The sequence below is a fragment of the Stenella coeruleoalba genome (assembly GCF_951394435.1).
Source record: "Stenella coeruleoalba genome assembly, chromosome: 9".
Classification (NCBI taxonomy): Eukaryota; Metazoa; Chordata; class Mammalia; order Artiodactyla; family Delphinidae; genus Stenella; species Stenella coeruleoalba.
Genome location: NC_137155.1, coordinates 99,101,985 through 99,129,301, shown reverse-complemented (window position 1 = coordinate 99,129,301; position 27,317 = coordinate 99,101,985). Strand labels below are relative to the sequence as shown.

Sequence of the window (27,317 nt, the reverse complement as noted above, 5' to 3'; positions counted from 1 at the left end):
GGGGCAGGACCGGAGGCTGGGGTGCCGCCTCCTCTGCAACGCCGGGCCCGGAGTCTTAGAACCCAGGGCCCGCAAGGGTCCTCGCGCGGCTGCCGCGATGCAGAAATACGAGAAGCTGGAGAAGATTGGGGAAGGTAATGGGACCACGAGATGTTCCTGCAAGATCTCTTTCTGCAGACCCTTTAGCATTCCTTGCATCCCGGGCTGCTGTACCGTCAGCAATACCCACAGACTCCAGCCTCAGCACTGGCTGCAGCCCTGGCCCTGAGCTCAACACTCCTTGCAAACACCAATCCTCCCCCGTTAGCATTTCCCATAGACGCCCCCCTCCCAACCTTAGCACCCCTGTAGACCCACCTCCGACCTCTGCACGTGCTGCATTTCCCACCCCTGTCCTCAGCGCCACTTGCAGAACCTCACCCACAGTTCTCGCAGCAGACCTCCAACCTCAGCGTTCCTGCCGGCCCTCATTCCTCTCCCAGACCCCTGCTCCCTATTTTCAGACCCTCCAGAAGCTCGGCCTTTATTGTAGACCTCCTCACCCAGCAGCTGCAGCCTCTCCCTGTTGCAGACACCCTTGAGCCATCTGCAGGCTCCTCCCTGCCACATCCCCCACTTCTCCAGGCATCAGAAGTAACACACCCCCACGCTGCTTGCTCTCCCGGCCGGGACCGCCTGGGTTGGGGAAGGGTGCCCCATCCTTTCCCTCAGCCCTGACCTCCTTCCTCTAGGCACCTACGGAACAGTGTTCAAGGCCAAAAACCGGGAGACTCATGAGATCGTGGCTCTGAAACGGGTGAGGCTGGATGATGATGATGAGGTAGGACTGGGGTATTGGGGCCAGGGAGGGGTTGAGGGCCTAGGCTGGGTGGGACGTGACTGTGGCCCACCTGGCCCCCTCCAATGTGTAGGGAGTGCCGAGTTCTGCCCTTCGGGAAATCTGCCTACTCAAGGAGCTGAAGCACAAAAACATCGTCAGGTGTGTAGATGGGTGGGGTCCTCCTTGCCTGTGTGGTCCGGGGGGGGGGCTTCAGAGATGGGCTGGGCTGACACTGGGATAGTAGGTGCAGACCTGCGGCGCTGCCTGGCTGAGTACTCGCTTCTCCCTAGGCTCCACGACGTCCTGCACAGCGACAAGAAGCTGACTTTGGTTTTTGAGTTCTGTGACCAGGTGAAAGGGGGACTTGAGGGACAGTAGCCTTGGGAGGATATAGGGACCCAGACTGAGGTTAAACTCTGTCTCATCCCCCACCCCCATCCCGTTTTTAGGACCTTAAGAAGTATTTCGACAGCTGCAATGGTGACCTAGATCCTGAAATTGTGAAGGTGAGGGTACTGGTTTCCTGGGAGCTCACTGGGGCTGGGGTTGGCGTCCGGATTCAGTGGACATGCTCTCAGGCCCTGCACGGGGACACTCGGGGCACGAGGGGAGGAGAAAACCCTGGTTCTGTCTCCGAGAGCTTCCATCTTAGCAAAAGCACTTTCACGTGATCACTCTGACCTGAAGGGAACACTCTGATGTCAGTGATAGGATTTACATTTGAGAGGCAGGAAAATGAGGTTCAGAGAGATTCATTCATTGAACAAATACGTACTGAATGCTTTGCGGTGTGCCAAGCACTGTTCTAGGCCCAGGTTCCAGGGCAAAGAAGTGCTGAATGATAATACAGCGCAGCATATACGTTGTTGGTTATGATGTTCGTGCTCAAATGAGGCCAGGTAGGGGAGAGATCAGTGTGGGCTGGAAAGGTAGGAGGGCCCACCAAGTTGTCAGTTCTGGAAAGGTGGGGACCGGGGCCCCCGTTCACCTTTCGAGTACCCAGCAAAGAACGAAGTAGGTCCTCGATAATGAAGGGGTGATGCTGGGCCGAGCTTGGCGCTGAAAGACTGCTGGGGTTTCAAGGCAAAGCAGAGGGGAGCGTGACCCATCGTTGGGCCCGCTTCCAGACGGTTCGATGAACTCCTCCCTGCCCCTCCCCCAGTCGTTCCTCTTCCAGCTGCTAAAAGGCCTGGGATTCTGTCACAGCCGAAACGTGCTACACAGGGACCTGAAGCCTCAGAACCTGCTCATAAACAGGGTACCTCTGGGCGAGAGGACGGGACCTCAGGGAGGCTGGCGTGGGATGAGGGGAGCTGGACGGGAAGGCGGGAGCGGGGGGGCTGCCCTCAGACTGTGGAAGAGCCCCTCTCCGTGCCCCTCCCCCTCCCCCTCAGAATGGGGAGCTGAAATTGGCTGATTTCGGCTTGGCTCGCGCCTTTGGGATCCCTGTTCGCTGTTACTCAGCTGAGGTGAGCTGCGGGGCGGGAAGTGGGGGTGAGGGAGGGAGTCCCCAGCCAGCATCTCTCAGCTCCTCCGGGACTCCTCTGAGCGCTCTCCTCCCCAGCCCTCAAACTGGGGGTCCCTGTGGTGGGGTCCTTTCCAGGTGGTCACGCTGTGGTACCGCCCACCGGATGTCCTCTTTGGGGCCAAGCTGTACTCCACGTCCATTGACATGTGGTCGGCGGGCTGCATCTTCGCAGGTGACACGCCGGGGTCTGCGGGGGCAACTCCGTCTCCCGTTTGAGTGAACAAAGAGGGTCTGGAGGGTCCCCCCTGGGGAAGGGAGTGGGGCCCCTGGGTGGGGAGGAGGCAGGGCAGGGCTGTGGGGGGGGCTTCTTCGCCTGTCACCCCCGCCCCCCGCCTCTCTCCCAGAGCTGGCCAACGCGGGGCGGCCCCTGTTTCCTGGCAACGACGTAGATGACCAGCTGAAGAGGATCTTCCGATATTCTTCCATCTCCCTTCACCTCAGGCCCTCTGGGAGGGGATCTGGAAGCCCCTGGAGCTCAGCGTGCAGGCAGGGAGGGCGGCGGTGGGCTGGGCTAGGCCTGGTCAGGCTTCTCCTGAGGGCAGAGGGTGCCCGCCGCCAGCTGGAGAGCCTGCAGCCTGTAGGCAAGGAGGGCTCACTCCTCCAACTGAGAGCCGAATCCTTAGGCTGCAGGAGCCAAAAGGAGCAGGGGGACGATTAGTGTGGACCGCTGACCGCTTCATCAGGACCATGGACCTCAGGGTTTAGGTCAAAGTCGTTAACGGCTATACAGAACCTGGCCTGCAGAAAACGGCACGCAGCTGGGACTGCGTCTGAGGGTCGCGTGGGCCGGGGGCCGCCTTCTGTCGTGAGCTGGGGGATAAAGTGAGGGGGGCAGGGGTGGGTATGAGGAATCCCCCTTCCCCAGGGGAAGAGCCCCTCACCTGCCCTTTTCCACCTGAGTGATCCTTGACCCCGTGGACACGCTGCTGGGGACACCGACCGAGGAGCAGTGGCCCGCCATGACCAAGCTGCCGGACTATAAGGTGTGACGGGTAATGGGCTCATGCGTGGTTCGTCAGTGGCGCCCCTTAGGTCCTGGCCCTAGCAGCCTCCAGGCCCCCGCACCCCCGGCTGACTCACCCTGCCCCCCACAGCCCTACCCGATGTACCCAGCCACAACGTCCCTGGTGAACGTCGTGCCCAAGCTCAGTGCCACAGGGAGGGACCTGCTGCAGGTGACCAAGGGCAGGGTGCGGGGGCGGGGCTGGGGCCGGGGCACTTGTCGGGAGGGACCCGGGGAGCGCAGGGCTCTGGGCGTGAACCTGCCTCACCTTCTTCTGTGCGTCCAGAACCTCCTGAAGTGTAACCCGGTCCAGCGCATCTCAGCAGAAGAGGCCCTGCAGCACCCCTACTTCTCCGACTTCTGCCCCCCCTAGGCTCCAGGCCCCCGGCGGCCAGGCTGGGGCCTGGCCTATTTAAGCCCCCTCTGGGGAGGGGAGGAAAGGCAGGGATGCACGGTGTGCCAAGCTCCAGCTGTGCTGGGCCCAACCAGGGTGGAGGTGCCCTAACCCGTGTTCTTCACTCCCTCCGTGGACTTTATTTAATTTCATAAATTGGCTCGTTTCCCACAGTCTGGCTGATGTGCTGGAAAAGTGGCTCTGGGCGGGGGGGCGGGGGGGACGTAGTGCTGGGGGGGCCTGAGGCTCTGTTTCGCTTCCCCACCCTCTGCAACCCTGCTTCCAGCTCCAACACAACCCAGCTGTCCGGCCCTGGCTCTGCTACTCTGAGTGGCTGGAGGCTGGGGGTTGGAGGCTATGACCCTTACCCTTAGGTCTGCACCAGACCCTTACCCTTAGGCACTGCCACCACACGTGTGCGTATGTGCTCATGCCCTTCCCTTTCTCTGCCCAGGAGGCGTTAGGCTCCCAGTGTCTGAGAGCAAGGATGGGCTTCCACCAGAATGCGGAGAAAAGAGCCGGGCCTTTCTTTATGGTTCTTGTCCCACGTGTACCCGCCCTGCCACTTCCCTCTTCATGCCCCCCCACACCCAGGCCCTCAGGCTGGGACAGGAGGCACCCAAAGCGGTGGTTGGGAGCACCCCCTCCCCGGCTCCCTTATTTGTCATTTTCCAGTATTTAGGGTGCCGAGAAGGAGCTGAGAAAGCGGGCCTGGGCGTGTGCTTACTGGCAGGGGTGGGAAGGGAGGGCCTGGGCTCCCCCCCCAAGCTGGGGCCTGCAATTCTTGTGCAAAGGCTGCGGAAGCAGGAGCGGTTCCTGTGCGGGGCGGGCAGGCTGACACTCGGTCGCAAGTGTGAGAAAGTCGCGAATGCCTAAGACAGGACAGCAGCTTGTGTTCTTGGAAGCGGGCTAGCCACGCCAGCTTCTCCCCACCGGCTCCGCCGCTGCTTGCCGGGCTCTGGGTCGGAGCCTTCCGCCAGCCCTTCCCTGATCGGACCCCAAGGGCGGCTGTCCTAGCACCGCCGCCTCTGCCTTCACACCCGGCTTTGGGCTCCGTTCACTGAGATGTCGGTTTGACAAACTCATTCACACTGAGGTTCAAGTGACCCATGCCCGCTTACTATTCTTCTCTCGTCGAGAGATTTCTGGAGGTTAACGTTTCAGACATCACGTCTGCTGGGTGATGGCTGGCAGAGGTCTTGTGCCAGAGTAGGGCTGACTGTGGCCTGGCTGGTCTGCCTGTAAGTGGAACAGCTGAGGCTGAGGCACTAGAACTTTATTTGGGGTGAAGGTGGAAAGACACGTGCGGGCTGGCCACGGCCAGGATGTCAGGGTGCGGCCCTGAAGACGCAGACGCCCCATCTAGAGCTGGGTGACGAGGTAGCAGGTGCGTTGAGAGGAAGAGAGCGTCTTGGTGACGGCACAGGGAGGGGTGGGAGGCCTGGGGAGACACGGACCACGGCCCTGGGATGGGAGGCCTCTCACCCACTGCCCTGCCCCTGCCCTCCGGACTGGAACTGCCCCATCTCCCTTGACCTTAGGGGGCCATTTCTTGTTACCTGGAGCCCAGGCTGAGGTGGGGAACTGGGGTTCGTTGGCTGCCCAGCCCTTCCTGAAGCTGTGGGAGGAGGGTCAGAGATTGGGGGTGGTGGCGGCGGGGATGCTCCCTCCCAGAGACCAGCCAAGGTCACTGCACGCCCCTCCCCCATCACTTTTTCTCAGCTGGGTGGGGGGGTGTTCTACACTTAGGGGGAGCAGCACCCACACCCACTCCACAGCACCCACTCCACAGCACCCACAGTGGAGACGGCGGGGGAGGAGGGGGGGGCTATTACCAGGTTGGCGCTGGAGTGCCTTTGGGAGCGCTTTCGGTTCCAGAAGTATCCCAGGACTCTGTCCCGGAACACCTGGGGGAAGCAGTGCTGGAGGTGGCCAGCGCATACCTGACCCCTGGATCCTGCGGCGTGACTCTGCCCGCCTCCCACAGCTGGAGGCCAGGCCCACCCACCTCACAGAGGTAGTCCAGGATCTCAAGGACAGTGAGCAGGCTGGCGCCGATGAACAGCCCCATCTGGCCCCCAATGTCACCTGTGGAGACCGGGTCACCTGTCAGCTCACTGCTACCTGCTCTGCCCACACCTCCCCAGGCCGCAGGTTGCCTGCACGCGCACACACACACACATGCACGCACACACGCACAGACACGCACACACGCACGCGCACACAACGCACGCACACACAGACACGCACGCGCATGCACAGACGCGCGCGCACACGCACGCGCACGCACGCACCGAGCAGCTCCGACATTTCGTAGGCCTTCTTCTGCTCCACCGTCTCGTAGTTGAGGGCCTCAAAGAAGATGTCCAGCATCAGCACGTTCTCCCTGGAGGAAGAGAGGCCAAGTGTTCGCTGGACGCCCCCAGTGCCAGCTGCTGGCAGGAACAGGTGCCCCATTCTCTGGTCTCTGAGTCCTTTCGTGAGCCCTGGGGAGGGGTGTCACTGTCCCCATTTTCGGAAGAGCTGGCGTCAGAAAGGTTAAGCAGCTTGCCCAGAGTCCCCGAGCCCGGTAATGATGTGTAGCTTGGTGTCCCATCCCTGGGCGCTGCGCACGGAGGCTTGGCCCGGAGGCTCGGTGCTCGCCTTAACCCCGGGCCCCCGGCCCCCTGCGCGGCTCACGCGATGTAGGCCTCGCTGCGGTTGTGCTTCCGGGCCAGGTAGCGGGCGGCGGCGCGGCTCGGCATCCGCACCATGGAGAGCTCCTTGGCGTAGCGCGTGCTGGCGCATGGGTTGGGACAGGTGCACGCGTCCTTCTGCAGCATGGCGTCTGCGGGCCACAGGCGCCTGGGTCAGGGCCGCCCGCCCCGCGGGGTCGGGGTCGCGGGTAGAGCGGGGTGGGGACGGGATGCGGAAGAGGCTTGCCCCTTACCCAGCGCCGGGTGGGCACAGTCCTTGTACTGCTGGGGGCTGCACACCGGCGCGCCGCCTGCACGGGGGCAGAGGAGACAGCTTCAGGCGCGGCGCCCTCCGGGCCTCCCCGCCTCCCCGGACCCCCTCCTCCGCTGCCCCCAGCCCCTTACCTGGCATATGCATCATTCGGCAGCCGCACTTCCGAGCCACGTAGCGGCTCTCGCAGGCCAGGCGACACCCTATTAGACTATAGGGAGGGCTGGGGCCTAGGCTGGGCCTGGGGGGGTCCAGAGGACCAGAGGGTTCCGGCTCAAAGTCGGGGTCCAGAGAGACAGAGCTGCAGTCACCCCAGGGCGGCGGCAGGAAGCTCAGCTGCAGGCGGACAAGTTAAGGAGGCTCTGGGAGAAGTGGGGGCCGCGTAGAACGCGAGATCGCTGGGACGGTTCTGAGGAGCTGGGGCTGGGGTCTGAGGTGGCGCGGGCTCAGGAGGGGGCGGGGCCCGGTTTCGCAGGCACAGAGAGGATACTTGCTGCTTCTGGCAGGACACAAAGGTCTGGTAGCCAGGGGCCGCCCCGAAGCCCAGCTGGTCAACGAGCGGCGGCTCCTCCTGGCTGTGGATCTGCACTCGGATCCCCACCTCAAACGGCGTCTCCTCTGCAGGGAAGGGGGGACCCTGAGTCCCAAGAGGCCCCCTCCTGCAGCCCCCTCTCCCCAGGGCTGTGACCAACTAAACCCACCCACTTCCCACGGGAAAGGACAGGCCTGGGCCCCCCCGCACCTCCACTTCTCCCCAGGGCCTTCTGCACCCCACCTGCCACTCCCCGGCCTCGCCCGTGCGCCCCGCACCCGTGTCCCTCCACACGGGCAGGTACTCATCCTGCTGCACGTCCAGCAGCACCTCCAGCCCGTTGCCCATGCCGCCCTTGGGAGTGGTGAGCAGCTCTGCGCCTTCGGCGCCGGAGTTGAAGCTGTAGCACTGCCCCATGCGGGTGAAGACCTGGGGCAGGGCAGGCACGTGGCAGACCTCGCCAGGGGACCAGGCGCTCAGTGCGAGCACCGTGGGACCCCTCCCGCCCCATCCTCTATCTGGGTCTCTTCTTTGAACACTGAAGCCCACATCTTAATGCCCCGAGACCCTCCCTCAATCGGCACATGTAGCTGGACCCTCGCTGCACTGTGACCGGCTAACCCTGCCCCTTTCCCACAGGAAAGGACAGGCTTGGACCCAGTTGCTCGCTCCCACCTCCGCCCCCAGCCCAGGGCACAGCCTGCAGGGCAAGTGTTTCTTTGGAGACTGGCATGAGGAAGAGGGGCCCAGCTGCCCCCTTCAGGTCTGGCAGCATGTGGAAGAGGCAGCGGGGAAACCAGCACCCTCCCCCTGGCAGAGAGGAGGGTCTCCTGCCCTAGAACACCAGATCCCCCCACCCCCCAGGAGCAGGCTCTCCACAGACCAGACCTTGGGCCCAGAGCCAGCCGGGGTGAGTGCCCCTGGCTGGGAGGCGTGACCTTGCATGCTGCAGTCCAGCTGAGCAGCAGGGAGGGGCCCGAGGAGGACAGCTTCCTGGCTGAACAGAAAGGCACTGGTGGGGTGGGGAAGGAAAGGATCCCCCAGCATGGCTGTTAAGGTTCCCTGGCTCTGGGGGAGTGTGGGTCGGCAAGGCCCGGCAGGGACCGCCTGGCGCTCCCGGGCCCCTGGCTGGACGGATCGGGCGGCCGGCTCACCGTGGTGAAGTTCTCGGGCCCACACAGCCAGCCTCGGTAGCGGCAAGCCAGCAGCATGTCCTCGAGGGCGTGCCCGGCCCGGGCGTAGAGCCGGGCCACGTCGAAGGTGGGGCTGGGCATGAAGCCGGGTGGCGCGGGGGGCCGGCCCAGGGCACGCAGGTAGGCGGCGTGCTCGGTGGGCTCCAGGCCCAGCAGTGCGGGCCCGGCCCAGTGCAGGTCATTGGGCGTGAGGCGTGAGCGGCGCAGCGGGTTGATGTTGCACAGGGTGACGGCCGGGAAGGTGAGCCGGCGGCTCTCGCGCTCCTCCAGGGCCGTCTCGTGGTGGAACTCCCCGTAGTAGCGCACCCTCCCAGCCACCTGGTAGAGGAGGGTGGCCAGTGCCAGGAGCACGGCTGTGGTCCACAGCCCCCGGCGCACCATCGGGCCCCCCGGGCCGAAGACGTGGCCCAGGCCGTGCATCGAGCAGCTGCTGGCAAACACGCGGATGTCTGAGGCCGGCGACTGGGCCTCCTCCAGCCCTGAGGGGCGCTTCATGGCCGGAGCCCAGGGCGCGGGGGGAACCAAGCTACAGAGGCTTAGGACCTGGAGGAGAGAGGGTTGGTCCGAGGACTGGAGGGGCTGAGAGGGGGGTTCGGAGGGTCAGGCAGGGGTCACGCGGGTGTCGGGCCAGGAGAGGAGAGGAGAGGGTGGGGAGGTACTGGCCTGGCCGGTCCAGCGCGGCCTCCTCCAGGACCTGGCTGTGGCTCTGCTGGGCGCGGTGCTGGGCCGGGGGCTCCGAGGCAGAGAGCAGGTAGGGTGCGGCCGACGAGGCAAGCAGGGCGGCTCTGCTGGAGGCGGTTCTGCTGAGCCGGAGCTGCAGCAGAGGATTGGGTTTCAGCGGCGAGGGGGCAAGGGGGCTGGCAGAGCAGCCTGGGGGGCGGGGAGGTCCCTGGGGCCCCAGGCGGAGCCATTAGCGCAGCGTCGGGGGGGAGGCCTGGCTGTGGAGACCAGAGGCGCCAGCAGGAAGCCGCAGCGATCCCGGGTAGGCTTGAGGGGAGCCGAGAGAGAACTTGGGGCCGGGGGTGCCCTCGGGGCCCTCTAGGTCCCCAGCTGCAGCCCCCGTATGTCGGGCCTGAGGGTCAGTCGCTGACCCTTGGCCCCGTCCCCGTCCTCTGCCCTCTCCGCCCGTCCCCCTAACCTCTCGCGAGATCATCTGCTCTTCCGCAGAGCGGAGCTGGCTCCTGACCAGGCTGGAAAGTGGTGGGAAGTTGGCATCAGCAGACTCTTCTGAGCCCCCAGCGGCCCGGCCTACTCTGGGTGCCAGGGTCTCCTCCGGCCCCACGTGCAGAGGTGGTCTGTCCCCAGTGACCCTCTCTCCCACCTCCCCATGCTCAGGCCCTCGTGTCTGGGGGGCTGGCCTGTGCCACAATGACTGTGGGCTCACCTGTCGTCCTTCAAGTATAACACGGGTGCCCGTGTGACGCCCTCCCAGGTAACATGGATGCCCTATGATGTCACATCTTTTTTCACTTGACAACATTCTGGAGACCATGTGGTATCCAGTACCTGGAAAACGTCCTCATTTTTTAAGTGGCTGCGTAGCATTTCATTTATGTGGATGTACCATCATTTATATAACCACACCCCTGTTGATGGACACTGGGGGTTTCCAGTCTTCCATTACAAACAGTGGTGCTCTCAGTAACATCGTACAGACATAAACTCCTAGAAATAGAACTGCTGGGTCAAGAAGAGGCAACTGCATGGGTAATTTGATAGCAGAAAGTTCCCCACCGTAGGCATTACACCGCTGTGCGCTCCCATCATAACATGGAGCGTGCCTGTTTTGCATGGGGGCTTTTCTAAAGGAGGAGAGACGCTGCCCCCAAACCGGCTGGAGTGCCCTGGGCCACAGTGCCTAGCACAGCATGGCGACACTGGCCTTGAGGGGGCGGAGCCGGGGCATTTGACTGAGATGCCGAGGAGACGCTGGGGCGGGCTGGGGCGGACTCCCAGGGGCTAGAGAGGACATCTCCGAAAGGCAGAGCTGCAGCGCGCAAGGCCTCAAGCGGGACTCGGGGTTCCTGCTAATCCAAGGTACGAGGGACGGGAGGCAGCTGCAGAGCGCTGCCGCTGCCGCGGAGGACTGTCAGGGCTGCTCCTCACTGGCGTCAAGCCCTGCGTTTGCTTAAACGCTCACCCGCCCCCGTGGAGCTGGGAGTTGCACTGCAGGCCTGAGACAAAGCAGATTTATCTCCGCTAATTTATTTACTGCAGTTTATTTCTACTCCGTGCCCCTCCACAAAGCATTAGAGGCGAGGGTCCACGGGCTCTCGGCAGTGAGTGGAACGTAGTTCGCCAACTGAACATGATCACGTCGCGCTGTGATCGCCTGGCCTCCTGTCCGTCCTCCTGATGAGACCGCCGCAGGTCTCACGGGGGCAGGGATGTCCTCACCGCCCCCACCCCGGCAGACAGGGCGGCACACAGCAGGTGCTTAATGAACACACACCTTGAAGGAGTGAATAACAGGGTTTATTGCACAGATGTAACCAGCTTCTGAGGCTAAGTACTTTACCACAGATTATTCTAATTAAACTCTTAAAAGAAGCTCACGAAATTAAGTGCAGCTAGGTTTACGGTCTGCGTGGAATAGCTGCAGGAGCCAAGGCTGAGGTTAAGGCTACACAGCAAGTGTGCAGCTGACCGCAGGGCCTTCCAGCTCAGGGCTCGCCATGGATCTCACCACTTCCCTCAAGAGGGGATGCGGGGGTGGGGGGGCAGGATTTGGAGAGGCCACCCTGCAGGGGTAAGGAGAGACCTAGAATCTGGTGTCAGAAGACGTCTGGGTGGCTGGAGGCCGCGGCTGCTGCTGGTAGAGCACGAGCTGGCCTCGGCCGGGAGGGGCCAGGCAGGCCAGCGTGGACTCGGCCGGGGAGTTGAGGCCTGCCCTTGGCTGCCCTCACTAGGGAGGCGTTTAGTGGCAAAGCGACCTGGAGCTAGCCCGTGCTCTGCTTCCCGGGCCAGGCCTGCCCTGGGGTGCGACCTCTCATCATTAAGAAAGCAGCGCATGAAACCAGGGTGGCTTTGGCCCTGGGATATTTCCCTAAAGTAGCACCTGGTCCTAAACCACACCCAGAAGAGGCTGTGGGCACTCTCAGCTGAGCCGCTGCAGCCTCCTCCAGGCTGGCCTCCAGCCACAGCTGCCCCTGCTGCCAACCCCTGAAACATGGCATCGTCCTTCTATGCCACGGGATAAATCCAAAAGGTCTGGCTGGCCTTGAAGGTCCAGCATGGACGGCCCCTCTTTCTCAAGCCAGGGTGCAGGACTCATGATGGAGTCTTCAGCCCAGACGTGGCTGTGAAGGGGGAAGGTTTCCTGGTGGGATGTGACACGAGCAGAACCAAGGCAGGAGGGGTGCCCGGTTCTAGGAGCTGACCAGGGCTGGGGGCAAACCCTGGCTGCTCTTAGGTCCCCAGAAGCGGACAAGAGTCCAGCCCCACCCCATTCACAGCTTTGGGGTCACAGGGCTTGTGCCACCTGGGCAGCTGGCCTATCCTCTTTCAAAGTGAGGCTCTGGTCCCACCTGCTCCAGGGACCCCGTCTGACCACGCCAGGGAGGCCGGTCGGGCAGGGACCGCTCCTTGCCGGACGGATTTTGTATTCTGTCAGCCCAAGGGGCTTAGCATCAGCTGCTCCTCAGTGCTGTGGTGACTGTTAGCACTGGACGTCCCCCGTGGCTGGAGTTTGGGGTGCATGTCCTCTTCTGTCCCTTTCAGAGGTAAGTGTCCTCACATAGAGGGTGGCGGTCCACAATCTCACCGGATGACGGGCTCAAGGCGCACGGGGCTGGGGCAGAACCTCTTGTGGATCAGACCACAGCTGCCCGCCCCTCCTCGCCCTCCCCAAGAGCCAGGGGGCCTGTTAGGCCCCCGTCCTGTTTAGATGGGGGGAGGGCACAATCTAGAGAAAGGACTGTGTAAAGGCACAAGGAGAAGGAAGGGAAGTTGTTCCCAAGATGTGGGCTGCGGGTTTGAAGGGCTGGCTCAGTGGGTGGGCGCCTTCTCGCAGGGCCCTGAGAGGCCTGTCGGGATTCCGCAGAGGAGGCCGAGGTCCTGGTACTGGTGTGGGACGAATCCTGGGGCGAGTCCCTACTCCCACCCCCGGTGCTGACTTGTGAAAATTCCCTGCAGCTGCAGCCTGCACACCTTTAGCCTGTCGGGTACAGGGGGAGGCTCGGCAGGGCTGGGAGAGGGGTCGGGGAGGGCTTGGCAAAGGGAGGGGACAGAGCAGGGGCCCGCCGTGCAGCCAGGGGCTCTCAGCTCTGGCAGGAGGAGTGCGCCCAACCTCGCCCAGCCCGGCGCCTGGCCCGGGTTTCGCTGCGAGCAGGGGAGCGATGGCAGTAGGCCCCACCCCAGCATGCTGGCCCACCTGGGGGCTCGGTGCCCGGGATCCCCCCTGAGCTGAGCCCTGGCCCTGGGCACGGATGCACGGCGGTGACCAGACCTCTCAGGACTTGGGGTGCTGCTTCCCGTGGCCCCTGGGCGTCTCAAGAGGCGGGGCATCTAGGGCCTGTCTCCGGATGAGCTCCGAATAGAGCCTGCCCTTCTTTAGGAGCTCCTCATGGGTCCCCACCTGGAGAGAGGAAGAGGGGCAGACGGTCACCCCAACCCAGCTCAGAGTTCAGAGCCCTTGGAGGGCCAGCTTCTCGTGAGCCGTTGGGCACGGCTTCACCTAAGCCAGCGTCAGTCCTGAGGCGAGTATGAAACCAAAGCACAGCTGATTACGGATTGCCACTGGCGCATCTGTATTTGTCAGCTGAGCTAGATCGTGGAAGAGCATCTGGGTCCCCCTGTCTTTCTTACAAGGCCCAGTGCCCCTCGCCCAGCGCGAGTGGCCAGGGGGCTGTGAGCCGGGCCCCATACAGCCCCCAAGCCCTGCTGCAGACACAGCCTCTGGGCTGCTCCTGCCTGGGCCCTGATCAGGGTCCCTGGTGCGGCCTCTTCTGTGCCTCAGCCCCTGGGCCCCTCCCCCAGCAGCGAACACTTCTCTGAGAACTTTCGCCTTTGATCCTGGGAGCCACGCTGCAGCTCTACTCACTGCCCCACCCCAGGGGACAGAGGAAGAAGCTGGGGCCCCGAGAGGCCAGGGCTTATCAAAGGGCAGGAACTCCTGAATCCACACGGGTGCTGCTTTCAGACTATGAGCCCAAGGCCCCAGGGCCAGGCCAGACCCTCACACAGCTCAGCTGAGCCGCCCGTCCCACTGTGTCCGTGGCTGAAGCCGTGCCAGCCCCCTGACCTGCTCCCCGGGCCCCAGCTGACCTCGCAGACCCGGCCGTGGGCCATGACGACGATCTGGTGGGCCCCACGCACGGTGCTGAGCCGGTGGGCGATGACCAGCACGGTGCGGCCAGCGCTGGCGCGGTCCAGGGCCTCCTGCACCAGCCTCTCAGACTCCGAGTCCAGTGCGCTGGTCGCCTCATCCAAGATCAGCACTAAGGGCTGCTTGACGAGGGCTCGGGCGATGGCCAGGCGCTGCTTCTGGCCACCAGACAGGGTTGCGCCCCGCTCGCCTGGGGAGGGAGGGGATAGGGCGGGGCCTGGAGTGGCGCTCAGCTCTGCACTCGGGGGCGGCCCTGCAGATGGTCACCGGGGCCGTCTGGCGCTTCCCGCCTGGCCCCTCAGGGCCCTGCCCTGGCCCTGTGCGCATTCGTCCTGCCTCTGAGGGCAGGGTGATGCCTGGCGGCACCACGATCCCACGTCCCCGTGCAAACGTGCACAGGCACTCACACGACGACGGGTCGTGAACGCAGCGGGGCTCAGGGATGCTCAGAGGTGTCGCTGAGCTCCACCCACACACCAGGGCAGGGGCTCGGAGCCATGACGGGCCTGGGTCCCACCCCCTGCCCTGGCCCTGCAGCGCTAGCCGCCTTCTCCTGGCCTCCTGGCTCTCTGCTGCTGTGGGGACATCTAGGATCCAGACGTGACTCCTGCGGTGGGGTAGGGGGTGGCAGAACAGTGGGATTCAAAACCCACCTGGGCATTCTGGGAAGACCATATGGGGGTCCAAAATGCCCACAGAGAACAGCAGAGGTGGCAGCCTGGTTGCCAAAGAGAGCTCCAGGTGACTCTGCAGTCACAGAGCAGGGGGGCAGGCTGCAGCCCCGGGCAGCCCGCGAGTGCACGGGGTCAGGGGTACAATGCGCGCGCACAGAGAGGAGTGGGCCCGGCTCCTCCCGTCAGGGCGGGGTCCGCAGGAATCCGAGCAGTGAGTAACACGGAACACGAAGGACGGCTACCCACAGAGGGGGCGCCACTCGGAAGGCTAAGCTCAGCCAGGCTCAGGACTAGGTTTCGAGAGGAGTTGAGAACCTTGGATATGCCTGTGCCGTGAGATATGCTGGAACATTCTGCAACAGAGCCAAGAGACCCTGGACGATAAACATGAGCCCAAAGGCTGAAAAAAAGGCCTCTGAGAGGAGCACACGAAGTGCAGGCCGAAGACTCCAGTGCGGGGCCGCAACGCTGCAACGCTCCAGAACCACCAGAGCCCTCTTCTGGGTAAGTCAGAAGACAGACTGGCTCAACCAAACCCGCCCCTACGGAGAGCCAGGGGGAGCACCTTTCGTTGAAGGATAAACAATTACAAGGAGGTAACACCCCCTTGCTTCTGGTCAGGTCTTGGGTGCTGACGTGGCGAGCTCTGAAGAGTCCCCACGTCACGGATCACTTGTGCCCCTGCCCTCCGTCACGCTCCTGTCCCTGCAGGCTGCCTGTGCCTGAACTGCATGGGCCTCGTCTCCCCTGTCCCCACAGAGTCGCCTCTGTCCCACTCGGCCATGGTTGTTGTCTGGTCTTCCCCGATGCTGTGACTGTGTTCCTGCCCCCCGGATCCCAGCCTCGCACGTGGGCCCCGCGGACCCCAGCAGGATGCTGTCTCTGAACTCACCCACGACGGTGTTGTATCCCTCGGGGAAGCTGGTGATGAACTCATGTGCATTGGCTTCCCGGGCAGCTGCGTAAACCTCTTCGTCGGAGGCGTCCAGCTTCCCGAAACGGATGTTCTCCATGATTGTTGTTCCGAACAGGACTGGCTCCTGGGGGTGGGAGGTGGAGGGTCCACCGGAAACATTCTGATTTTGCCCTGAACCTCTGAGGGGCGCATCAGCAGAAGCTGTTTCGGCCAGAACAGGACCACTTGGAGGGCAGGTAGGGGCAGTTCAAAGTTACAGGTCAAACACAGAGAGGTCCATCAAAGGGGGAAGAAGCCGAGCTCCTGCATGGCATGGAGCCCCTTGAGAAAGGGAGCGGGAAGGCGGCTGGGAGAGCAAGGCCAGCTGGCCCGGCAGGGTCCCCCGTCTCTGGGGAGATGGGCAGGGAAGGGTTTTACAATTTGGCTTTCTCCTGCCAAAAGGGCGCCCTCTATCCACACATGGGGGGTGGGGGGAGGTGGACGCTCGCTGGGAAAGCAGTGGGGCTGAGAGCTTCAGAGCGGGGCTGCGGGGCCTTGGTTGGTGGGTGAGCCACCAGCAGTGCCCGGCAACACCGTGTGGGTGTCCAGACCTTCTGGACACCACAGAACCCAGGGATCCTAAAACGGCCACCCCATTTCCACCTGCTTGGACCTTTTACATCGAGGAACAGGGTTCCAAGGGCAGAGCTGCAGTCGCTGGGACCCCAGTGAACGCTGGGGACTGGTGAAGAGAGCCAGCTCACCCCCGTGCCCCCAGGAGAGCAGCAGGTGACGGGGCTGGGAAGGGGGAGGGGCCCAGGCCGCAGGGACTGAGAGAAGCAGGCACCTGGCTGATGAAGCCGATGACCTGACCCCGGAGCCAGGAGGGGTCGAGGGTGCGCAGGTCCTGCCCATCCAGCGTCACCATGCCCGCCGTGGGGTCGTAGAAGCGCTCAAGCAGGGAAGCCACGGTGGTCTTTCCTGGGGGTTCGGGAGGGGGGCATGGGTTTCTGGAGCATGTCCGGGACAGGGACGCCCCCGGTGGCAGTGGAGGGGCCCCTCCTTCCACACTGAGTGGCTCCCACAGGGAGAAGTCACAGGTGGGAGGGTGGCGGGCTCCTCTTACCTCCCCCGGACTGGCCCACCAGGGCCACAATCTTGCCCGGGGGCAGCGTGAGGGTGAAGTCTCTGAGCACCTGGAAGCCGGGACGGCAGGGGTAACTGGGAGGAACCAAGAGACCCTCAGTCAGACTGGGTTCCTGGCCCCTTGTTGCCCGGGTCCCTCCCAAAGTCTCCCTGCACCCCCAAGGGGGGCTTACTTAGAGGGAGACATTGACCCACAGGTCCCCAGACAGGCTCCCTCTCCTGCCCTCAACCCGCAGAGAAATACCCCTGCGCCCAGCACTGACGCTAACCTGAAGCAGACGTTGTGAAAGGTGATGGAGCCGCGCAGGTGCTCCCTGGGGATGCAGTGGCCGCCGGACAGTGGGATGCGCGGGCTCAGCGTCATGTACTCGAAGACCCGGCTGCCTGCACTGAGCCCCCGCACCACCTGGGGAGGGGGGTTAAAGTCTGCGTGAGGGAGGCATGGGGTCCCAGGGAATGGGCAGCACCTCCTGGACTCCCACTTGGCGGCGGGGGAGGGGCTTGTCGTATCCCCTCCGCCGGACACCCAATTCCCACGGCACACAAGTGACATCAGTGGCTGACGGGATTCCAGCCCAGGCACCGCATCCACATCCTTGGACCCACCCAGCTCTGCCACTCACCTGGCCAAACAGGACAGAGAGGTTGGCCATGGACCTGCGAGTAAAAGAGGAGGGTTGAAAGAGGGGGATGAGGAGGGCCTGAGAGAAGGCGGGCCAGCGCCAGAGAGGCAGGTCTGGGTCTCAGCTGCGTGGGGGACGTGTTGGGTGAGGCGAGGAAACAGGCGGCCGGAAGCCAAACGCAGAGGTAGTTCCCGAAAACTGGGGCCCTAGGCGCCCTGGAATCCGGCACCACCGGGGAGGTCTCCTGGCAAGTAACTTCTCCTTTCAGGGCCACGCTCCCTCCTGGCCCGGATGGGCTGACAGTCATCAGTACCTGAGGGCCGGGCTCCAGGGAGGAAACAGGGAAGGCAGGCGCAGGGCGCGGCGGGGCCGGACTCCACGCTGCCCGCAGCCTGCAGGGAGGGGCTGTGAGGCCCACCAAGAGGGTCAGACCTAGCGCTGTCCACTCCCGGGGGAAGCAAGGGCTAAGGAAGGTGGAAAAAAGCATGCTACTCCTTCTAGAGAAAGAAGGAAACAGAAGACATTGGACCACAGAGGGAACTCAAAATTCCCTGAGGATATGTCATCACGGGCTCCGCCCTGTGTGAGTAGAGGGGCAAGTGTCCATCTGTCCAGACGGTGGGTCACCTCCTCATCGTCGTGCGGGGCTGCCGTGCTAGGAGGAAGGTGAGTCACTACTCCTGAGTCACCGGCCCCCCGCTTAGTCACGGGCCAGGCCAGCCCGTGACTGTGCGTCTCCGATTGTGCATGCGGGTTCTTCTCGAAGAGAAGAGGAGGCAAGACTGACTCCCTAGGATCTCACTTCTCCCAGCACCGGGGGTGGGGGAGGGGGGGAGCCCGCAAGGAAACGCCCGGAGAACTTCCCGAGAAGAGCCAGGACAGCAAGTTAGTCTGCGCCTGAGGCCTGTGGCTGGGGAAGCCGCCCCACCTAGCACCTAGCAGCCTGCGAGACAGGCTCTCTGAAGTCTGTGACACGGCTCTGCCAACGGGCTAGGCAGTGCAGCGGGGAGGAAAGGAAAGGGTCTGGACGCAGGCCATGAAGGGGAGGGGCCCAGGGCAAGGCGAGTCTGAGGGAGCGGGGCCAGGCCTGGGACGGGGGGCTGCCGTCCGCCGGGGGAGACTTTCTGCCCCTGCCCCTGCCCCGTTGAGCACGGTAGGGTGACCGTGAAGGGAGCCAGTGGTGCTCGTCTGGGTCAGCACCGGGGGAGGGGCAGCAGGGGGCCGCCCAAGTTCCACCTCGGAACAGCCAGACCTTCTTAGTCCCAAGGCCACCAGGGATCAGTTCCTGGGCCTGCGGGAAGGAGGGGTGAGGCTGCCCAGGACAAGAGAGGGTCTGAATGGGCCCAGATTAGGAAGCACTGAGCAGAAATGGGTGGTATCTGGTCTTTGTGGAATGCTGGGTCTGGGGCTGAGAAAGGGAGTCTTTTCTACCTGCCTGCCTCCAGCTTAGCTCCATTCTGCCCAGGACAATATTAATAAGGCTGATGGTGAGGGATTCTGGAAGAAACGGCGGACACTCGCACAGGTGGTAAGCCACGGGGCAGAGCCATGACACAAGGACCGTCGGCGTCGGGAATAACGAGGAAGGGACCCAGAGGGGCGTCTGAGCTGATGTTCTATCTTCTGGACGTGGCTGGTTGCTAACACAGGTCTTCACTCTTCAATTATTTATTCTACCATATTTACGGTAATTGCTTATCTAACTTGTATTTCTTTCTTTCTTTCTTTTTCTTTTTTTTTGCGGTACGCGGGCCTCTCACTGTCGTGGCCTCTCCCGTTGCGGAGCACAGGCTCCGGACGTGCAGGCCCAGCGGCCAAGGCTCACGGGCCCAGCCGTTCCGCGGCATGTGGGATCTTCCCGGAACGGGGCACGAACCCGTGTCCCCTGCATTGGCAGGCAGACTCTCAACCACTGCGCCACCAGGGGAGCCCCCCCACTCTTCAATTATTTATTCTACCATATTTACTGTAATTGTTTATCTAACACATATTTATGTTTTATGTGTTTTGGTATACATGGTATATGGCGGGGAAACAGTGAGGAGAAACAGCAGAAGGAGCTGCTAGGAACTTAGCTTGGAAGGGACAGGGGAGGGGAGCAGGCCCACCCTGGGCACTCTTGTGGCAGAGCCAGCGGGGAGCTCTGGTGCCTGCGGGCAGATGGGATCCAGTGAGCCAGCAGGGTGGGACCTGCAGGGGAAGGTCAGGCAGAGGGTGGGAGGCCAGCTCTTAAAAAGCGTGTCGGGCTTCCCTGGTGGCGCAGTGGTTGAGAGTCTGCCTGCCGATGCAGGGAGCACGGGTTTGTGCCCCGGTCTGGGAGGATCCCACGTGCCGCGGAACGGCTGGGCCTGTGAGCCATGGCCGCTGAGCCTGCGTGTCCGGAGCCTGTGCTCCGCAATGGGAGAGGCCACAACAGTGAGAGGCCTGCATACAGCAAAAAAAAAAAAAAAAAAGAATCTGCCTGCCAATGCAGGGGACATGGGTTCGAGCCCTGGTCTGGGAAGATCCCACATGCCACGGAGCAACTAAGCCCGTGCGCCACAACTACTGAGTCTGCGCTCTAGAGCTCGCGAGCCACAACTACTGAAGCCTGTGTGCCTAGAGCCCGTGCTCTGCAACGAGAAGCCACCACAATGAGAAGCCTGTGCACTGCAACTAAAAGTAGCTCCCACTCAGCAACGAAAACCCAACGCAGCCACGAAAAAAGAAAGAAAAAGAAAAAGGCTTGGGACTTCCCCGGTGGTCCAGTGGTTAAGACTCCATGCTTCCACCGCAGGGAGCATGGGTTCGATCCCTGGTCGGGGGACTAGGATCTCACATGTCACGTGGTGTGGCCAAAGAAAAAGAAAAAAGGACCAAAAAAAAGGCTCATCGAAGAATTGTCTGGAAGGCGAAGATGGCAACTGCGTTTCCGAGTGTACGGTCAGCGAGTTAGGCTGCAGGGGCTGCTGGGAGCCCCGAGCGGGCTCTGGACGAAGGCAGGGGCTCCCCATCCCCAGCCCGGAGCTTCGCCAGGGGACCTGGTAGCTGTTCCCGCAGCAGACTGGCACCCCCGGCCCCTGGCCCAGCTGGGCCCCTTAGGAAAGGGAACGGCCCCACACTCACCTCTGCACTGTCTGGGAGGCCACCAGGAAGGACATGAGGTCTCCCCCCGTCAGCTGCTGTCCGGCCACGAGGGAGCCCCCAATAAACAGGGTGCCCAAGACCATGCCTGAGTGGGGCAAGGACAGGGGTTCAAGGAGGAAGCAGCGGAGGGCAGAGGACAGAGCCTGGCCCACGTGCTGGTCCCCAGTGCCAGTCCCTGCTGTACTCCCCACTGACTGGACTTCAGGTAAGTCACTTGAGTGGTCTCTGCCTCTGTCTCGTCATCTGGCAACGAGTGGGTTGGGGGCACCTCCACGGCTCCCTCGGGGGCGGCCCAGCAGCGCGCTGTACACGGCTCGGCTGTGACACTGGGTCTCCCTGCCCACTGCCTGCCGGCGGCAGCAGCTTCCAGAGGCCGGCTGACTGGCCCTCGAGACACATGTGAAGGACCTCGAGCAGGTGGAGAGCCGCCCGTCGCCCGCCCTGCTGGGACCCGTCCTTCGCTCCTCCGAGCTCAGCCCAAGCCACAGCCCAGGTCCCCCGGTAGGGCCTCGCTCACTCACAGTTGAAGGCGATACTGGAGAGCCCCTGGAACAAGGCGATGCCTCTGCCCAGCTCCTCTGCCTTAGAGCGGGACCCCCCCAGCTCCGCTCCATAGCGTCTGCGACAGAAGCCGAGCCCAGCCCTCAGGAAGCAGGCAGGCTGCGACGCGGGGTGGGGGGAGGTGCATCTGGGGAGGCCGCCCCCCTGCCACCGCTTTGGGCTCCACCCCCACCCGGCACTCACTCCTCTTCCCGCTGCTCCATGGCGAAGGCTCGCACGGTCCGTACGTTGCCCAGGGCCTCATCTGCCACACCCGTTGCCCTGGCGACCTGTGGGGAGTCCAGGAGTCAGGGTGCCGGGATGGAGACACGGAGGGGTGACAGAGGAGTACAGGGCAGAGAAGAGGACGGGCGGGAATGCTGGTACCTGCTCCTGACACTGGCGAGACAATTTTCTGAGAGCTGAGCCCATGAGGGTGCCAGCGCCCATCAGGGCAGGCGTGGCCACCATCAGCAGCAGGGTGAGGCGCGTGGAGAGCATGGACAGGGACACCAGGCAGCCGGCCACCTGCGTGAAGCTGCGCAGCCCCTGGGGAGCGGACAGGAGGGCGTCTGGCATCAGCAACATGATGTGGGGAACTCGGCAAGAGTCAGCTGGCTACAGCTAGCTCTCCACTCACAAGGCCAAGGCCATAGGTCTGACCCCCGGGAGGCCAACCGACAGTCCACTGGTCACAGAGCGTAACCCCTTCCTGATGCGCAGGCGTGAGGAGAATGCCTGCGGACCGAGGCATCCTCCCCCGGGACAAATCCCACTTTTATTCTCTTCTGCTCTAGAAACTGAACAGAAAGAGAATCGCCTGGGGAATTCCCTGGCCGTCCAGTGGTCGGGACTTGGTGCTTTCACTGCGGGGCCCGGGTTCAATCCCTGGTCGGGGAACTAAGATCCCACAAGCTATGAGGCGCGGCCAAAAAATAAAAAAAGAGAGAATTGCCTGGTGATGCCACCCAGGGACGGCTAGGGGTCAGTGACAACGCGGGGGGAAGAGGAGAGGACATCAGGAACAGAGCAGAAAGCCATCGCGCCCTCTCCTGCCGGCGTGCCCGGCATTCCGGGGGCAAGGTGGTGATTCTGCTCTGGGCAAGCTGGGCCAGGACAGGCTCATCTGAGCCTTCCTTCTTGGGATGGTTTTCCGGGGACGTAGGATTTCAGAACGGGAGAGAAACAGCCTGTCTCGACCCCGGACGCTGCCGTGGCACCTCCTGCTGGGAACGTCCCTCTTCCCTCACCCGCACCCTCACCAGACAGCAGGCTTCTCGCTTCGGCATGAGCCTGGGCGCAGGGCCCAAGGGTGGGGCGGGGGGTGGGGCGGGCAGGACTGGCCTGCTGCATCCGCACTAGGGAGCATGCGCGTGTGAGTGAGCGTGGGGGGCCCTGGGCGCTGACCTGGGAGATGACGAGTTTGAAGGATGATTTAAACTCCTGCACGTCAGTCGTCAATCGGCTTACCAGCTGCCCTGTCTTTTTAGCATCGAAGAAAGCAATGTCTTGTCTGGCAGTGGGACACGGGGGCAGCGGGTGGGGGAGAAGAGGGAGACACGACCTCAGTATGAGGCCCCGCCCCTAGGCATTCACCAGTCCCCCCCGAGGGCCGCTTGGTCCCCGCCACCACTGCACCCCACATCCCGAGGCTGGCAGTACCGGAGCAGGTTGCTGAAGAGGGCCCTCCGCATGTCCGCAGCCATGCGCTCGCCGATGCGGGACAGAAGCACCAGGTACCCGAAGGTCAGCAGGCCCTGGGAGAGAGGCCAGGATCTCAGGGGCGCCCGCGCGGTTCCGCTGGCGGCCCCCGGGCCCTCCCTTCTGCTGTACCTGGAGGCCGTAAAGGATGAGCAGGTGGGTGCTGAGGTTCCGGGACTCAGTCAGGAAGCTGCCCACGTGGTCCCTCGTGTACTTGGCCACGATCTCCACCAGCTGACCCAGAAGCAGGGGGATCTGCACATTCACCAGTGCTGCGCCCAGTGCCAGCTTGGGGGGTGGGAGACAGACGTTTACAGGGGGACCACGCTCTTCCCTAACCGGGGCCCTTCCTCTCCCACTATTGCCCACGCTTTGGGGGCTCCTGTGTCTCTCGGAGAGTTAAAGCCCAGCTGCCAGCCCCAGGGGACCCCTGGACCCTGTTCACCCAGCTGCCCTGTGCAGGTCCTCCTGGTGACCCCCAGCCCCACTGCTTCCCGAGGTCTCCTCTGAGATTCGGCCAGGCAGGAAAGCTGTCCCTAGGCGGCTCTGGCTGGGGCTTCCGCGAACCCCTGGCTGGGTTCTTCCCTGTCCCTGGCGTGGGGCGGGGCGGGAGAAAACCTCACCATGATGGCTGCCCCCAGGACCAGCAGATGGGGGCGTAGAAACTGCCAGAAGAGCTTCCAGTTGAAGCGGGGCTCCACGACACGGGGTCCGGAGCGGGCCGGAGGGGCCGCTTCTGCCTCACAGAGTGCCACAAGGCCGCGGCGGGGGCACTTACTCAGGATCACGGGGCCCAGGAGGACTCCCCCAACCCAGAGCCAGGCAGAGGGGCTGCGGCTGGGAGCTGGGGGGGCTCGAGGGAGGCAGGCCCGGAGCTGGGGCTGCAGCCGGGCCACGGCCCCGAGGAGGCAGGAGCTGGGGCGGCCATCGCGGGACCTGCAGGGAGAGAAGGGCACTGAGGGCTCGAGGGCCCAGCTGGCCCCCAGCTGAACAACAAAGCGGCCGAGCTCTCGGCTCAGCCCTCTGGAGAGCAGCAGCTCCTCTCGCAACGGCCCACCCTGCCCTTCTCAGGGCGGCTCTGAAGCATCTTGGTTTCTGAGACGAACACGCCCAGTGGAGAGCAATCGAGCGGTAAAGGTGTTCTCACTGCTCGCCTCTCAGACGGCGGGCCCCAGCCAGTGAGTGGCTCCAAGCCCTGCTCTCTCAGAATCACGGGACATCAGAGCTGGACGGCGCTCGCCTTACAGTGGAGAACACAGAAGTTCCCAGTGAATGCAGCTCGGAGAGGGACAGTGCCCCCCCACCTCACCAAGTCATCAGTCCACTCTGTTTGATCCTCACATCCCTGGGAGGGAGAGGCCAGTATTCTCACTTGATAGATGACAAAATCCTGCAGGGCTGAGAGCTGAAATCATTTGTCCCCAGGCAGCAGAACTAGGACAAGAGAGGAGCCCTGCTGTCTGACTCCAGAATCCAGGCTCATCCTATGCTGCCATGTGTGATGAGCCCAAGGTTATGTGTGGCAGGGCCAGGCCTGGACCCAAGTCTCTGACCACTGGTCGGAAGCTTATTATATATCCCATCGCCCTGTCTCCTTCCTGGCCTTGAGCGCTTACGTGACAGGGCAAGGAAGGAAAGGGTGACAGACGCCCTCTCTGTCAGCTGAAGGAAGAAAAAGAAATAAAATCCAAATAACGTATCTTGTCATCTTGGGATAGGCCAAGATCACCCCTTTCCTGCAGTTCCGGTACCTGCAGATGGCAACATAGGGCCGCAGCCTACTGTGCGTCAGTGCCCTGCTCTGTGGAACAGGAAGAGGGGGTGAACGGTACAGACCGAGTAACTACACTGCGGTAGTTAAGCTTTAGTGTGCGTGTGGGTACAAATGACTAACGACAAAGCTTGCCGAGGCTGGAGGCTGGGGGTGGGGTGGGGGGAGCCATTACCATCCTTTTAAAACACCTGGACTTGAGAGGGCAACGAGGACCATAATCATAACTGCATTTTTTTAATAAAAAATTTTTTTAAAAAATTTATTTATTTTTGGCTGTGTTGGGTCTTCACTGCTGCAAGTGGGGGCTACTCTTCCTTGCAGTGCACAGGCTTCTCATTGCAGTGGCTTCTCTTGTTGCAGAACACGGGCTCTAGGTGCGCGGGCTTCAGTAGTTGTGGCTCGCAGGCTCAGTAGTTGTGGCTCGCGGGCTTAGCTGCTCCGCAGCATGTGGGATCTTCCCAGACCAGGGACTGAACCCGTGTCCCCTGCATTGGTAGGCGGATTCTTAACCATTGCGCCACCAGGGAAGTCCCCATAATTGCATTTTAAAGATCACTGCAGAGGGGAGTGAGCTGGAGAATGACAGGAGTGGCTATAGGGAGGCCTGTTAGAAGCATAAGTTATCTGGCCAAGAGTATATGGTAGGACGATCAAAGATCCAAATGAGATTATTGATGAGGAGAGGCTTTTAAAAAACAAATAGATGAAAGGTTTCTTCTTTACTATGATGGCCTTTCATATTTCCAGACCCTCCTAACTACACACTCCATCTCATCCTTCCCTTGTTTCAGGGAGGCCTGGGCTTCTTGCCAACTCTATATTACACCTCCCCCGACCCCATCCACCTGCCTGTCTTCCACTGTGTTCTTTATAGCTATCCAAAATATAAACGGAGAAGCTCAATGTCCTTCTGCCCTGTGTAAATGCCCCTCTTCCTCATTAGACCATATATTCCTTGATGGCGGGAAGCCCTATCTTATTCACCACCGTATCCCCAGCACTTAGCAGAGCTCTGGTACATAACAGTGTTCAGCAAATGGTTATGTTTCTTGAGCACATGCTCTCATTAGAAATGCAGAACAAGCTGCCCTGACTCGCTGCTGCAGCGTTTGCAAAGCTTTAGACTTACTGTGGGTAACGGTAACAAATATGTTTTGCTTTGCGATCCGGCACAATGTCACAGAAAACTGAAATGCTTCACAAAACAGTACTCCCCCTCATTTTTTTTGGCTGTCCTGTGCGGCTCGCAGGTTCTTAGTTTCCCCACCAAGGATTAAACCCGGGCCCCGGCAGTGAAAGCACCAAGTCCTAACCACTGGACCACCAAGGAATTCCCTCCCTAATTTTTAAAATTAATTAATTAATATATTTATTTTTGGCTGCATTGGGTCTTCATTGCTGCGCGTGAGCTTTCTCTAGTTGTGGCGAGCGGGGGCTACTCTTGGTTGCGGTGCGCAGGCTTCTCATTGCGGTGGCTTCTCTTGTTGTGGAGCACGGGCTCTAGGCATGCGGGCTTTAGGACTTGTGGCATGTGGGCTCAGTAGTTGTAGCTCATGGGTTCTAGAGCGCAGGCTCAGTAGTTGTGGTGCAGGGGCTTAGCTGCTCCGCGGCATGTAGGATCATTCCGGACCAGAGATCGAACCCATATCCCCTGCATTGGCAGGCGGATTCTTAACCACTGCGCCACCAGAGAAGTCCCCCTACTTTGTTTTTAACACATATTCCATTATATTCACTTTTAAATGATTCAGACTCACTAAATTCACTTTATGAACTATTGTGTTGTGACCTGACGTTTTAAAAACACTACACTATGAACACACAAATAGTAAAACGTTGTTTGATGTCTTTTCTGGAGTTTCGCTCTGGTTAAAAAACATCGACACCCTTACTCTTTTCCTAAGGACTGTTTTCAAGCCTTTTAATAATTTACCATGGCCACTTTCCAGCTTTTCTCATCTTCTCCAAACTAAGGTCTAAGCAGTGCTTGGTCACTGCCAAGAACTGGCAGATTACTTCCCAGCACCGGTACTTCTAGCTGCAGCTCCGCCCATCTCGCCCTCCATCAGTCAGACGGGCTTTCCAAAGGACACAAGCCCACATCCACCCGCCCCTACGAATCTGCTGCCTGCCTGGCTCTCGGGTTCTTCACTCCAGGATTAGAAAGGCATCAGTCGCTTCTCATAAAGCATTTACAGCGGAGTGGCAGTTTCAGGGTACATGTTCGTTTCCCACCTGTGTCTTTGTCTCTTGAGACGAACGTGTAGAGAGCATACAAGAACACATACATACGCGTTACCAAATTGACTATCTCTGCTGAAACTATCCCGATTTAGTAACCATTTTTGTTCAGTTCACACTGAATTTTTGGAACAACAGCAATACTAAATGTCTCCGGACACTAATAATTTTTGTCCACATCGCCAGACCAATTCCAAGAACGAGGACTGGGGCCGGAAACGGGGGCCCGACACCTGTGCAGCACGGCGCCCGCTGGTGGGAAGAGACCTAGCGTGGTCACCAGCCAGAACGCCCCCTCCGTCCAGCACACATGCAGATACAGACGCGCCGAGCCTCCTGCTGGCACCTAGGTCTTGCTCTAAATAATTGAGGCCAATCCCCGGGGGAGTGACATTCAACCCCGGGCCGGGCCGGCCTATAACTCCCAGCAGGCGTTGCGCGAGCCTGGGACTCCATCTCCCGGCGGTCCCCACGCCCTGCCGGCCGGTCAATGGCCCGCGCTCCCAGTAGGTTTGTCCCTTTTTACCTGACGGCCGAGAATGTCTGGAAGCGGAGGGATAGTGGTGGCTTGCCTGCGACGGGGCTACCCCGAATCCCGACCCGAAATAAGTGCACCAACATGGTGGGGGTAGAAAAGGAGCAGCCGGCAACGGCAGCTTCACCCTTACTCCACTGAGGGCTCCATGTTGGCTCCGGCCCCCATCCCGACAACCCCCTCGCGACTCGGCGATGATTGGTGGAAAGAAGCATCAATTTCATTGCAAGCTGTGATTGGAGAAAACCTTGTTAGCCCCCCCTTCTGGGACTGTGATTGCAGAGAGTCACCTGCCTCCCGCCCCCACTTCCGGGCGGGCC

The 27,317-nt window shown here is 61.7% G+C and overlaps 3 protein-coding genes across 7 annotated transcripts; 1 reads left to right on the top strand and 2 right to left on the bottom strand.

Annotated features, from left to right (window-relative positions):
• The first annotated feature begins 8 nt into the window (after positions 1–8).
• Positions 9–3,912, top strand: CDK5 (cyclin dependent kinase 5). 2 transcript variants are annotated; one of them, XM_079931660.1, is made up of 12 exons: positions 9–134; positions 732–820; positions 912–979; positions 1,111–1,171; positions 1,270–1,326; positions 1,983–2,078; positions 2,215–2,289; positions 2,424–2,520; positions 2,693–2,762; positions 3,271–3,331; positions 3,443–3,523; positions 3,638–3,912. In XM_079931660.1, the coding sequence occupies exons 1-12, from the start codon at positions 98–100 to the stop codon at positions 3,722–3,724; spliced, it is 879 nt and encodes a 292-aa protein (XP_079787786.1). In that variant the 5' UTR covers positions 9–97; the 3' UTR covers positions 3,725–3,912. The 2 variants fall into 2 exon arrangements, with proteins under 2 accessions (XP_079787786.1, XP_079787787.1); XM_079931661.1 differs by lacking the exon at positions 2,215–2,289.
• Positions 3,913–5,014: 1,102 nt separating this feature from the next.
• On the bottom strand, positions 5,015–8,911 carry ASIC3 (acid sensing ion channel subunit 3; the record flags this gene model as incomplete). Of its 4 annotated transcripts, none has more annotated exons than XM_079932216.1 (11): positions 5,015–5,209; positions 5,305–5,363; positions 5,581–5,652; positions 5,754–5,833; positions 6,040–6,131; positions 6,425–6,572; positions 6,675–6,731; positions 6,826–7,027; positions 7,182–7,309; positions 7,502–7,652; positions 8,378–8,911. In XM_079932216.1, 11 exons carry the CDS (start codon positions 8,909–8,911, stop codon positions 5,074–5,076), a joined length of 1,659 nt encoding a protein of 552 aa, XP_079788342.1. In that variant the 3' UTR covers positions 5,015–5,073. The 4 variants fall into 4 exon arrangements, with proteins under 4 accessions (XP_079788342.1, XP_079788341.1, XP_079788340.1 ...); XM_079932215.1 differs by having other exon boundaries at positions 5,015–5,186; XM_079932214.1 differs by having other exon boundaries at positions 5,015–5,186; positions 5,581–5,833.
• Positions 8,912–10,789: 1,878 nt separating this feature from the next.
• ABCB8 (ATP binding cassette subfamily B member 8) lies at positions 10,790–27,153 on the bottom strand. Its single transcript, XM_079932212.1, has 16 exons — positions 26,989–27,153; positions 23,071–23,383; positions 22,580–22,735; positions 22,409–22,503; positions 22,154–22,259; positions 21,134–21,295; positions 20,951–21,036; positions 20,728–20,825; positions 20,186–20,291; positions 17,081–17,114; positions 16,727–16,863; positions 16,438–16,532; positions 16,159–16,292; positions 15,309–15,456; positions 13,682–13,932; positions 10,790–12,992 (listed from the first exon to the last, which is right to left on the bottom strand). The coding sequence occupies exons 1-16, from the start codon at positions 27,081–27,083 to the stop codon at positions 12,867–12,869; spliced, it is 2,142 nt and encodes a 713-aa protein (XP_079788338.1). The 5' UTR covers positions 27,084–27,153; the 3' UTR covers positions 10,790–12,866.
• Positions 27,154–27,317: the final 164 nt, after the last annotated feature.